This window comes from Sinohyriopsis cumingii, chromosome 12 (assembly GCF_028554795.1).
Source record: "Sinohyriopsis cumingii isolate HCF-2022 chromosome 12, ASM2855479v2, whole genome shotgun sequence".
In the NCBI taxonomy this organism is placed as follows: Eukaryota; Metazoa; Mollusca; class Bivalvia; order Unionida; family Unionidae; genus Sinohyriopsis; species Sinohyriopsis cumingii.
This window is the reverse complement of record NC_142972.1, coordinates 67090403-67105211: the sequence shown is the minus strand read 5'-3', so window position 1 is coordinate 67105211 and position 14809 is coordinate 67090403. Positions and strand designations below refer to the sequence as shown.

Here is a 14809-nt window from a genome sequence, read left to right as displayed (position 1 = left end):
GAGGCTATAGTAACCGTCCCCTCCATAATTTAGCACAGAAGTCTACTCGAGGGTATATCGTTTGAGGCTATAGTACCACGCCCCAATTTTAACACTGAGGTCAATGTGAGGCTCTATATTATCCCCTATTAACTACTTGCAATTAACATTACGAGCTGTCCGAGACAAAACTTGATATAATTATAATAACTACTCAAGAAACGTTAACCAGAAATATTGCGTTTTAATTTTTTTTAAACTTTGAGTAATTCAAAGATTTTTCATTTTGAAAACCTTCTTAAAAAATGAATGCTATGTACATAGCCAAGAGGCAGTGGTAGAGGGAACCCGGAAACTAGGATGAAGAGAGAGTGAGACAAAAATGGGGAATACTTTATTCTTGTTAATAGTGAAGTAAATGACGTGTCCTATAATTACCGACCAATCGGACATGATCCTGATGAGCACGTTAGTCGTTCTAATTTTTCAGTGCATGTAGAACGTTTCCCAATCAATGTCGTATGAGTGGTGCAGATCCAGTGTCGAACCGATTCACCATTTCCACAAGTGGCTGAACACGAGGACCATTGAGACCAGTGGTCAGGAACTTAAACAAAGAAATAAAGGATGAAGAGATTCACTAGCATTCCAAATTTATAGGACGTATTATGGCTATAGCAAACCTAATTTTAATTATATCTCTTAAATATGTATACGTCTTTAAAATGTCTGTAGAATGTGTTTTGTGAACTATCTTTACAGTACAAGACACTTAATGGCTCGCGGATGAATATGAAGCCAAGTGTTTAAATTTTGTTCAATTTCTTGCTACTAAAATAAGCATACTGTCAAGACAGGCAGATATTGGATTTATTGACTTTCCAGTTTACATTCATGCGTTTCTTTCCTCTTTTTTCCATCTTTACTTTTTAGTGGCGCTGTGACCTTTTGAATTTCATCCTGACAATGAATTTGTTGCTTCAGTAATTAATTAATCATATAAATTACAGTCTAAATATTTTCTTATGGATCCACGTTGTTTATTTTCTTGTTTCCGTCTTTTATTAGGTAATCTATAACTAATCTAGTTACAGCCTTCTTCAACGTGTATTTATGGGCCACATTATATACTTTCTTGTTTCCATCGTTCCTAACTTATAGTAATTAGAATCTACTTTATGGTATTTAGCTGTGGTCACAGTGCATATTTTCTTATTTGTACCTTAGCTGTGGAGATCTTTACTGATTTTGAAACTTTCCACGAACCTCATTAACGCTCTTTTTGTAGGTGGGGGCTTGCTCTGTCCATTTTATAGACAAAGTATAGGTTGTATTGCATGCTATACGTTTTTGTTTTAGTCGGTTTATGTCCCGGGATCGGTGTGGTAGTCAACTTACTGGCACAAGTTTCGTCCCCTTACTATCAGTGTCCTCAATGTAAGAGGAGACCGGATGTGTATTCGAAAAGGAAGTGGATATTAGATTTTTTCTCATAACGATTTCAATTTAACATCACAATGTGAAAACCATTAGTTTCAACATACACACATACACACAAATATATATATATATATATATATATATATATATATATATATATATATATATATATATATATATATATATATATATATATATATATATATTTAGGGCACATCCCTATATTCTTAAGCGTTGCCCTTTCATGTTGCTTGATTGTTTACTATAGACATATATCTAGACACATATACATGACTATTTTTAGGTACCACCTGTTTTGATCTGTCATAATGAGTTTGGATAAAAATAACTTATTCCTGTTTCACTCCCATGTCATTACAGTTTGATAACCTATTCATTTTCACACGAAAAAATGCGTTTCCTTTACAATCTCTTCGTGGAAGAAATATAAATACATGTTCTTAATAATTGGTCAAAACGTAATAATGTACCTAGACGGCATTATTCGTATAGCTTTGCTAAAGTGTTTCTTGAGTCTTGTTGAACACACGTTTAATTTTTTTATATCTCTACAGCTGATTTATTATACCAAAATAATGTAGGGGGAACAACTAAGAACAAATTTAATAAGTAGAAGTCATTGTAATTTGTGGTCCAAACAATTAATTTCGATGTTTATATTCTAACAATATCAGGAAAATGAACAGTTCAAGCTGGCAATATCAGACAATAAATCATATAAATGGTGTACTGAGTGCAAGGACAGGACACAATTTGCTCTGTTATATCTAAATTGCGACAATAAGAAGCTTTCGCAATGAGCTTGCAAAAAGCAATATCCTTTAGGTAAATGAGCGTGTGTTTTGTTCACGTTTGTGCGTGTGTATGTGTGTGTTTATGAGAGGAAGAAGAAATAGAGAGAAATGGAACATCTAGCGTTGCCGGCATACAAACGAGAGAGAGAGAGAGAGAGAGAGAGAGAGAGAGAGGCGCGAGGGCTGGCGGGTTGAAATTGACATGCTGAGAAATATGAATGTCAGCTTCGCTGACGTGCACTACATATTGTAATTGACAAAAAGACTGACTCATTTTCATACAGCTTTCGACACTATGTTCCTGGAAAAGTATAATTCATACTGGATGCCTGTCACGTGATTCGACAATTGATAGTTGATATTACAATAAACAATGAAATCAATATTTTATTTAAATACGCGACATTAAGTATTTCACCAATTTAAGCCACAATGTAGGATATTACAAGAGAAAGAATATCTACCTTTTAACGGACAAAGCTGGGCTTCACAAGCTTCTGTTTCAGATTTACATTGGTAGCCAACGTGAAGATAATGGCAAGTCTGGTGCCTGTACCTATAACCTACACCGCAAGACGTCGTGCAAGCACTCCAAGTCGACCACTCAGCATCTATATTTGTAAGTGTAACATATTTCTTATATATATATATATATATATATATATATATATATATATATATATATATATATATATATATATATATATATATATATAATTGATTTTTCTGACTGATATTGAGCGCACAACTACAAATAAATAGCTATTTTATGTTTGTTTTCTTCACCACGGATGTTTAACAGTCAGGTGGAATCATTGTGTTACTAATTAGAGGGTTAGATGAGAACAATGAGATATGACCAGTAGGTTACCGATCAGTGTTCTATTGTGCTCTCAGGTGTTAATACATAATCACATACCAATGGAGTCATTATGAGGTTAATGGCGGGTTATATCATAATGTGTCGCTTTGTCCAAACTCGCTATACAAATTGAAATTCTTATCAGAATCGGGGAGGAATGCATGAAACTCAGATGTAGCCCCGTACGGACCGATCACACTGCATGTTGACTCCGTCAGTTCCATGGTCGATTTGAGATTTCTTCTGTCAAATAACAATAGGGAATAAACGCAATCGCCGGTGGAATTATTGCATGGAGATAACCACGTGGATTATCTAACAGTGTGTGCCGTGGTCATTGCAGCCGTACCACATTAGAGCAGCGGTGTAATGGATATCACAAACTGATAGACTCCAACGAGGACCCATAGGGCTGATAGAACACTTTGGGCTAGTGGTTTAAGTTTCGTCGTGTAACCGGTATCATTTTCCACTGCACTAATTGAGTCTTCTGTGGCCAACCTCGCTCTGAATTCGTCGCCAACAATGACTTCTTTGATCACCAACAGGCATCTGTAATTACATCTGGCAGTCCCATCGCAGATAAACATTTCCTGATTGCGGTCAGTTTCTGATTTTAGGATGCTTATACTGCTCTGTGAATCATGGAATCAATAAATAACTCATCAGAACATAGGCTGGCTAATAACCATATAGATCCAAAATTTTCCAAACTCGCTGTATTCAGACACGTCGAGATTGAAACAATTAATTTGACATGACAATGGCAGACATGATTGTTTTCGTTGATGTGGTTCCATCAGGCGTTAGTCTTATGTAAATTACCTGAGAGCACCGTCATCGTTGGTAGGAGTCATTGTTGCTGATTTCTTTAGTGACTCTGCATGACGCTGATCGTATTGGCGTTTTAGCTTCAAGCATATATATATATATATATATATATATATATATATATATATATATATATATATATATATATATATCAGGGCTGAGCAAATTTTTCTAACTACTAGTCCAGGACAAGTGGTTTCAGAAAATTCACTAGTCCCACCTTTCTCTTCACTAGTCCCACCTTACTCTTCACTAGTCCCACCTAACATTTCACTGGTCCCAAAATGGTAATCACTTGCCGAGATCTGATGAGACGTAAGTACTTAATCCATAGAAAGAAAAAAATATACAACATAATTATTTCTTAAAAGAATTTAATTTTTCAAAAATATTGGTTGTTATACATTTGGCTTCTTCAGGTTCATGTATATGTTTTAGCTGATGGATTTGAAAATATGTCCATGTACATTTCTGCCACCTGCACCAGCACTAAGCCAGCAGTTGATAGCTATGTCTGGGTTAAAGTCATCAAGCTCCGGTCCATCTGCAGAAATGTTCATTAGCATTTGTAAACTCTTTTGGTTTAAGGAATTTCTTAAAGAAGTCTTGATTAAGTTCATTGAACTAAATCCTCGTTCACACTCAGAAATAGCTACCGCACACTCAGTATCCGTCTTACGTTTAATCCCTCCATTTTCAAACAAATTTACCTTCGCCGAATCGCCGTTATTACCTTCCTTGCGAAAATAATTTAGCAAACTTATTTTATCCACAGCGTAACTATCAGTTTGCTTGACAACTACTTCTAAAGTGATCATAACAGCAATTTTCTCTTTTAAATACGAACTGAAACAGCTCATTAATTAGCGTAATTGTTTCACTTCAAAACACAATATCGCACGTGGAAGTTAATCATCTTTATCATCAATTACAAATTAAAGAATTATTACTGTCATTTAATCAGTTCATAAAGGAAACCAACACTGATGTCAGTAAAGTACCTTTCATTAATTTAAATGCACTGCCTCGATGGATTAAAATCATAGTGAGCTGCTCGTTATGATCTAGATTGAGTAAACTCACTGCAACAAAACCGCTTACAACACTGCTAATTGATCATACTGGCTTTCTTTTGTTTGACGTGTTTTGATTTGCCGATAATTTGGTTGCTTAGCCCAATATGCAGTCGAGCGGTAACAGGATGTACATGTATACGCGAAGAGGGGTAGAATCAAGTATTCAGTACGCCCAGGGGGCATGATTGGCCAAATAAAAGCAGATATAGTGATTAAAGCACGAAAATAAGGACTAGCACGACTTTTTTAAAAAGCACGGCTTCAAAAATGACTAGTCCGGGACGTCGGGCTATGGGATTTGCTCAGCCCTGTATATATATATATATATATATATATATATATATATATATATATATATATATATATATATATATATATAATTGTAACTTTTAAAATCCCTTTATTCAACGAATCCGGATTTCTCACGGTATTGAGAATGACATCCTATATTCGACTGGTTTGTAACTATTTTAAAATCCGTCATTGTCATACTTGCACAACACCGACAGCAGCCTGTTTGTGAAATATTTCCAAAAATTGTTTTCCTTAAATATTACAGAGGAGAATGCAAACCCAAACCCAAACGGATCCCCATATGGACTCGGGTTTTCACATCACAATTAACAGATCCATCGATGTAATCACAAATATACCCGTGGCTGCTAGCACCATTTTCATCACAGACGCGGCCAAGATGACAACTTTGATACCCACTCCAGGGATGCGTATGATGCGCTCGTGAAAGTCGTGTAAATCGCATGCATGGCTACATTGACGAGTGCTATTCTGCGATTGTATGATTTGTTTTTGTTTAGCTGTGTGAGTTTACAACGTGCGATTGTAAAAACAGGCGTGGCCATATCTCCATTATGAAAATTACATCATGATTATATACAGCCATGAATTTAACTAAGGACTGAGTTCGTCATTGGTTCACGAAACCAGTCCCTAGTTGATCCACGCATGTATCTGTTCTGTAATATTGCTAAAGTGAGAAATCAATAAACTTGGCAAGCCCTACCACAAGATGATACTCCAAACTTGATTTTGTTTTTATAAAATTGATCCGGAATACCTTTGATTGTGCAGTCCGCAACGACTAGACATACTTTGTAAATACTTTTCGTGATGGTTACACGCCATTTCATATTACTGGATCGATAAATGAAACAATCCCGTTATCTTTTGCTGTACCATCTATGTATCCATATCCGGTCGTGAGAGTATACGAATGCCCGATTACATGCGCGAATATGTGGTGCTTTATTTTTAAGAGTATTTTGTCCCAGTCGAACTTGATAGACAACGTTTCACTGAGTCCGTGATGTTTTCAACGTGGGACTCTCCATTTGGTGACGAGATAGACTCGGTATCGGTTGCACACTTTGTAATCGTATTTGCTGATAAATTCACTCAATTGTGATCCCTGCCCACGGTATAAAAGCGTGACCTGTACTTCATTAAGTATGCTCATCAGCAATGTACTTTATTAAGCATGTCATCAACACTGTGACAATCGCCGATATCGCCCCATACATTTTTGTAGATTTTCCACAATGACCCAACACACTGTTGTTGCAGAATAAAGTACCTCATTTAGACAGTCTTTTGACCTTTTCGCAATTGGCTTTCTGTGCATGGAATATGTAATGTGACTGTGCATTCCACATGAAGTTTAGTGTTAATCAGGTTTCCATATGTCAGAACAGTCACTTTACTCAGACTGAATACATACTACTGTTCTTAAACGCTTAGTTTTAGTTTCTTCGTGGTAATTCAAACAAAGCTTAGAATGTAGAGGAAAGCTACTAAAATCCTTTCACATGAAATTTTTCTGCAAAACAAACAGAAAACAAACAAAACAAGAGCAACTCTACTTCAGCACAGCAGTTATCATTTCCTTTGAAGGGATAATCGTATCATAATTACATCTTATGGAATGAATACATCCATAAGTCTTCAGATGTTAATACCAGGGAAAATCTAAATTGTAAAACGCTATATTAACAGAATCTAAATCATATTTTATATTACAAAAATTGTTGTAATAATGGTCCGTCGTCGGTTTCATTCCTTAATTTAATTCCTTGAACAAAAGAAGTATTAACATTGGTGATAAGCATTAGGTTATTCAATAGAACGCCAGAATAAAATCTGACAGAACAAGGTCTTTAGATGCATCAGGGATTATTTGAAAGGTGCAGAACATATGATGTTACCTATATACATAATTCTTCTACATTGACAGTTAACAAGTTTTTGATAAGTCTAAAATGTCTGCAAAATCTACTATATATTATACATTTGACGCCATTGTAACATCAGGACTCTCACAGTGACATAATGTCGTAGAGCTTGAAATTTTCGGAGATAGAGAGACTTTTTTAAACATCTTTGAGGGGCTTCTCCATATTTTAAACTACAATTTACTACACATTTTCATGCAGAATCATACAAATGGTGTAAATAAACTGTTCAGTGTCTTCTTTCAGACCTTTTCACTCGTCTGCCAGAAACACCATCATACCTCAATTGCTATTGAGCAAAATAAACTTCCGTGTTGTAGCACATACAGATTCGGTCAATGTTTTACAGAGTTTTCTTCCAAAATTTGTTTAAACTCTTTCTTTTGTGAAACTATGAAACTAAATTTTTTTGCGTTATATGAGCTCTATGGAACCGACTAAAACAGAAGTTTTGGTTTTCAATCTTATTTTTTTGTGTTAAGTATCGAAATGTTAATCAACAATACATACAAATAATGTTAATCAACAATACATATAAAATCCGCATTTATACTTACGAAGGAACAGAAAACGTTTGGCACTGTCAATATCTGTTAAATATAAATATTAAATATGAAAATATGTCATGTTGGAATTTACTTTCTTATACGAATTTAGACTGAACATCGTCCTCTACGTTCAAGGAATTAGTACGTCCACCTAACTGATCTTTGCAAAAAAAGTATGAGATAAACAAGACATCAAAAATGATAAGATACTCCAGACACATAAAAAGATGTATTGACCAATGGATATGATGCAACTTTCTATGTACGTATGTATGTATGTATGTATGAATGTATGTATGTAGATTGGTAGGTAGGTATGGATGTATGCATGCATGCATGTATGTATGATGTGTGCGTGCGTGCGTGCGTATGTATGTATGTATGTACGTATGTATGTACTTATATGCTACACATGTTTCTTTCAAGTGATTTTGTGTGAATATTTTAATATAGTATTGAAATGTTTTGTATACACTTACCTAAGGCCGAACATGTAATCCTTGATGCAGCAAGAAAGGTAATTACTTCAAACCAAAACATATTCCTTGTTCAACTTAATCGACCTAAAGAAACATACTTTGGTTATATTCTTTATTTTAAATTCTATACATCGGATTCAATCTGACTACATATAACACATTATCTACATTCTGGTTTGGTACATATATGAAATCTTCATTTGTGAAATGGAAACATTGTAAGATTACGAGCAGAGAAGCCAAGAGAAACAATACGAAACGTTTTCATTTCATCAGTGAAATATTTCCTTGCATTCTTCCAATCAGATATATGAAGGTTGATCCTTTTATGTAGCTTTTCAGTTTCTCCGACATACTGAAGGCTTCAGATCTTACACGTGATGAGGTAAATTACATCCTCTGTTTTGTATGTTTGTTTGAACCATGTATGTTCAGGGTATTTTTCTTCTTCTAGTCACTGTGCTAGAAAATGACATGGTCTCTATCATATGTTGCACAGGTTTTGCACCTTTTATCGCCATACGGGCCAGATTTACTAGGGTGGTCATGGTTAGTGATTGGCGTTAGCATCGCCATGACTATGATGTCCTTGACTTTGTTTGGTCTCTCGTAGGCTACTACAGGTTTGTTCGAGAGGATTAACTTTAATGCGTCACACGATTACACAATCGATCAGTGTGTCCGATGAGTTTACCTACTTTGAGGTTGTCTGGATGGTAGATCAGGACAAATGGTATCTTATCAGCATTTTCCTTCTCTCAATATTACAGTTGGTCATTGCGGTTTGTTTGTTTAGCCCTTTGGGTTGCCTCCGCAATCAGGTCTTTGTCGTTACCTCGGTAAATCAAATGCTTAGATATCTCTTCAAACCTTTTTGGAATGCTTCATCGTCGGATCAAAGTCTGCGTATCCTCGGTGCCTGGTTATATGGAATGTTCCTAATGCAGTGTTTTGGATGGCAGCTGGTTCGCAAGTAATACTGGTGTTTGTCGGTTGGTTTTCAGTAGATGTCGATATGGAATTTGTTTTCTAAGTAGTTTTTCGTTTGCTGAAAAGCTATACAAAAGGAACAACCTTCATAGATCAGATTGGGTGACAAAGAAGCTGTTCAGAAGTCCAGTCGCAGAGCACCTCTCTTCCCGTGGCCACACTTTCAGTGATATCACACTTATTGCAAATGCTCAAAACCCCAACTGGATTTCCGAAACCAGAACAGAAAAAGGAATCTTACTGGATACTCCGCCTAAGAACATTGAAACCAAGCGGTTTAAACCAAGAAGATTCGAAAAGAACAACCATGCGCAAATAAAAATGCCTTTTAGCAGCCGACACACTTTCTTGCAAATAATTCTCTAAATTTGTTTATTAGTCACCCAATAGCCTATAATTACTACCATAACAATGTAATAGCCAGGATATAATTTGCGCTTACATACATTTACATAAAATAACAGATGTCGTTATGGCTCATCGATTTCTAGGTCAAAATGAACTATTTTGCAGCATCCGCAACAAATTGAAATAAACTCGTTGAAACATAATAAATTAAAGGTTTCATTCATATAGATTTAGCCATGGAAAGTTTCACAAGCACTACAGTTTTTCTGTTTTATTTGTTTGTCTTGTCTATATTTTGTATTTAGACTTTGAAAAAAGACTCATTAAGAGTCGAAAGCGCTTCAGCTAGTTAGATACTAGTTTTGCACTGTTTGTTGTCAGTTTATTACATGTATCGTAATCAATTCCTGATACACGTGATTCCTTGCTGGATCCAGTGCACTAGAAACGACTGTTATTCGCCATATGATTTGTATATATATATATATATATATATATATATATATATATATATATATATATATATATATATATATATATATATATATATATATGTGTGTGTGTGTGTGAGCCAACGTTTTACAATCTCACATATATAGTTATAATAGATTTAATATATTACTGCACTCACATTTCTTAAGGGCTTACATTGAGTGATAACAATTCTTCTACACCTGTACATATTTGGATATCCTTCATTTATCACAATAATGATTTGATAAAGCATCCTGTGCTTCAAGTATATCCACAGACCGAGAGAGAGAGAGAGAGAGAGAGAGAGAGATGGATAAGAGAGAGAGAGAGAGAGAGATGATAAATCTTCCTGTTCTTGAATTATTTAGACAGACCGAGAGAGAGAGAGAGTGGTCTTCATGTTGACTCATACTCTATTCCGTATAACTATCAATCAATTTAGCTTTGTTAATATACGTATATACACGTACAAAAAGTCGACAAAAATAATAAGACTTCTTCCTTTCATCAATTTGTAGATATAAACTGTAGCAAACATTTTGAAGAATAAAGTGCTATATTGGATCAACATCTAATGTCATTTTTAAAACCAATAGTTGGTCTTAAAATGAAATATATACACCACTTTAATATATCATTTGTACCATTCAGACTGAGGTCATTACAATATCATAGGACAGAAATATGTACAAAAGTAAAACTTACCAACCTAAGATGCCTTTTCCACTCCGATCCACGTTTGCCAGACGAAGAACATAATGGTAACAGTGGGTCTAAGTGATGACATTGTTCTAATATGTGCTACATGCATTTAACCAACTGATAAATATGTATCTATTAGAAATGACCTGTCATTCCATACGTATTAGTTTCTTTGGAGGTGAGACCAGCTTAAAAATACGCTCTTGTTAGTCAAATAGCTTCTAAAATATTTAATTTGTATCTGTAAATTACAGGGCAGGAAGCGAATCCTTTAATATATAAGTTCTTTTTTAGTAGACTTACTTTAAGATGTAAACGGTCATAGAGTGTTTGCATTTATTATTCTTATCAGAAGATCGTGTCTTTACTATCACGTAGCTGCAAGTTTTAAAATATTTCTTACTGTACATGCTACAATTGGTACTATGTTGTGTAGAGCGATGTGATTTTCAATTAAAATGTTATCAAAACTAGGTGACCTATGCCATAGCAGACCATTTTGATGCAAGAGAAAGGAATAAGAATCAATTTCGTATGCAATGAAAAAACGAATGGGTTGCGCCCAGCAAAATAAATAAAGTGTAAACTGCTACATGCAGTTAGGAAAGCATTGTATCAAAGGGAACCTTGCGAAACGAAAATACAGATAAACAAAATATGCAGCATAAATACGATTAAATAACAAAGGCTCTAAAAAATGAACATATGTCTATCTGTATTAGTCAACTGAGCAATACTTTTGATTAACTCTGCTTCTTTAGCCGGTATAAAGGGTTAGTTGGTTTGTTTGGAACTGTTAGGAATCTATGAGGAAAGATAAAATACACTTAAAATGTTTCATTTACAACAGACTGAACTTCTACTAAATCTGTATCTAAATAGTGTGTGTGTGTGTGTGTGTGTGTGGTGATATTTTATTTTACTTGTTCGATATGAAGAAATAAATGAAAAACAAGACAAACACAAAAGACAACACCAAACAAAAAATAAAAAAGCACTACAAAACACAAAAATGCAAAGAAGTAATGTCTAATCCTGGACACACAATAGCAAAAACCATGCTTGCTTTTTAAACGATTGCACCAAAATATAAAGCAATACTAAATAATCTTACTTTAATTTACTCCTTTTTATAAGAAGCCTACCTTTATGCTTTCGATACATCTCTTCATTATTTTGAATTTCCGCTTGCATTATAGATTTGAAAAAAGATATACAAGTGTCAATTGTCGTATCTTTATATCCTGTAGAATTGACAATATTTAACATTCATACAAAATTAATGTTGCTAGTCACATAACATTTTTCGTGCAATCTGATAAATCCAAATGGTATGCAATAAACAGTTTGATTAAAGTCTGAATCTAACATCAATTACTTGCCAATACTGTTCATTTCAATACTGTTTACTCTCTTTCACAGTTATTCGTTATTAGGTCATTATTAATCTATTAATTAAATGCTCATCATTTGAAATTGATGCGTTGTCTCTTCTGCCAGGATGAAGTGATGTCGTTTCGTATGTCTATGATACGGGGCATGCCCTTTTTCCTGATTCTTGTTTTCAGCCTTCGCCCACCGGATGGGTTGTTTGCATTCTTTGCCAAATCATCTCTAGATTTTTCATGACCTGAGGTAATCTTTAGTCACTTCTAAGACCTTTCCCCAAATTGTTGGCCATGTTCAACACATTGCTTCCCAAACCACACACATTTCACTATGATTGGTTTAGGTTCTTGTTTGCAGCTTGATAGTCTATAAGAATACGTTTTCAATACATTCGACTCTAAATGCATCATATCCACTAAAAACAGTGTAACAACTCTGTAAATATTTTCATCTGGGTCACATGGCGGGCAGTATATACAACAGAAGATTTATCTTTCTGTTGTGCTTTTCGCATCTCAACATTTGTTTATGAATTCTTTTCAATTTCTTCTGAGGCTGAGAATGTCGTTTCCTCTACTTGTTTATTATTTGTTCTTCATGGGCTTCTTACACGGGCTTCCGGTTTCTCTTTAGGTAGTTTTGGTTTCTGAAGGAAACTGCATGTTTATTTCGACCTAATTTGTTTTTCAACATGTTAAAGTTATCCATGTTAGAAGAAAAAAGTGACTTTAACATCCTTTGACTCATTTTTTATTTCAACAAATAGATTCTGCAATTATGTATGTAACCTATCATACTTCACATTCTGCGATACTTTGAGATTGTCAAACTAACTAGCATTTATTGTATTTCGACCACGATTTCGTTTTCCCCACTGGAAGCCTCCAATATTGCATTAATCGGTGACCCACTGTCATGATAGGACATGTTTGTTATGACTACTTTAATAACTATTCTACATCAAATTACACATGTCTCATCTCTTTGTATCACCTCTACCTGAAATTACTAAATTTACTTTCACGTGAAAGATTTAAAAACAAACACCCACCAATTAGCTGATGAAGACAAAGCAATGTTGCCCAAAACATTTCCGCTTGTAGACCAATAGTAAGATAGTATTCGGTGGCATCTAACAGTTTGATACATTTAACGTGTTTATGCATTTCTCGACTGTTTTCATCATCATTTTCAAACCAAAGACATCGGCTGTAGACTGAAATAGAGTTGCACTAGCACAGCACCGCTATCTCTGGAAACAGCAATCCGGAAGATTTCGCCATCTCTGGAAACAGCAATCCGGAAGATTTTGCCATCTCTGGAAACGGCAATCCGTAACGTTTGATTATTAGTGATGGGCAAGAAAATTCAAAATAGTAATATTTAAATACTAATGAAGCCAATGGTGATTATCGTCTCTGTATTCGGCATACTGGGTCTCACATTACGTTGACATTCAAAACGTTTGCTTTTTATGTCTAAGGGCAAATTTCGAGAGATAAACAAAACATTTTGTTTACATGATATAGGTGAGGTAATGCAGAGACTTTAATTTGCGTAATACATTTTACAGATTTTTGGATGAGTATATAACGAAATGTGTATACAGACAGCGTATATTCTTAGGAGATGTACAAATTATATTGTACACAGTCGAGGCTCCAAAAACTTTTGATACTATTGCCAATCAAGTGCAGAAATTTATTAGACGAATTTAACATAAAGTTTTCACATGTCCACGCTTATGTTACGGCCTAGCTATAGTATGCGAAGTTATTAGTGCACTGACTGTGTTACTAAAGACAATTTACATCACTGGGAACCGCTGTTGCTTTCTACATTATGTTCTCTTTTACGTATCATTTAAGTAACATAGTTGTATGACAACTTTAGATGTTGATGAGAATGCATCTCACATTGTGGGGCTGATGGAACCTAAATAAGTGTATAACGTCGCCATGCTAGAAAAAATACACCTGAATAAAATTTTATCAAATGGTTTCGTTTAAAAGTCATTACAGCAAGCAACGTAACTTTGAAATGATAAATGTCTGCATTCGCAACTTGACAAAAATATAATGTCGGTTGCTTTATATTTTTCCATATCTTGTACTATTTCTTTACTCCTTTTTCTCATAATTTGATAGCTTTATGTAAATATATTCATAAATAAACTTAAATATTGATATTACATTTCTGACAAATTGGCAACATTTAATATTCAATAAATGTAACCAGGTTAGTTTCAGGATTAATGCTCGAGATTCAGATATTTCCAGTAGATAAGGTCCCTTTTCCCTACCATATATATCTTTAATACTGTCATGGCGATAGAAGAAGACATGAAATAAAGTCCATTCTTTCCAAACTGCAATTAAACTGCGAAGATGATCTCAAATAACGGATTCTAATACTTTACCACAATTGTATGAAGGTTCTTCTGAAATGTTTCCCATCAAAGTCAAACACAGAATTAATGTTTATATAATCTTCTTCCTGCTTATTAGTTTGCCCTCTTCTATTCTGGACACGTAACCTTCGGATAAAGCTGAACTACATCAAAATATTTCTGATCACGGAATAGCGAAAAGTTCTGGCCAATATTGAATAAAGGTTCATTATTCATACGG

General features: G+C 34.6%; 1 protein-coding gene across 1 annotated transcript in view; it reads right to left on the bottom strand.

The window, feature by feature from the left end:
- Positions 1 to 10858, bottom strand: part of LOC149786633 (coadhesin-like) — a 70353-nt gene extending 59495 nt beyond the window's left edge. The window contains exons 1-5 of the mRNA XM_089975956.1: positions 10794 to 10858; positions 8277 to 8360; positions 7807 to 7839; positions 2699 to 2845; positions 422 to 586 (exon numbers count right to left, since the gene is read on the bottom strand). Of these exons, the coding sequence (XP_089832082.1) occupies positions 422 to 586; positions 2699 to 2845; positions 7807 to 7839; positions 8277 to 8337 (406 nt within the window). The 5' untranslated portion in view covers positions 8338 to 8360; positions 10794 to 10858. The remainder of the gene's footprint in view (positions 1 to 421; positions 587 to 2698; positions 2846 to 7806; positions 7840 to 8276; positions 8361 to 10793) is intronic.
- Between the last annotated feature and the right edge of the window lie 3951 nt (positions 10859 to 14809).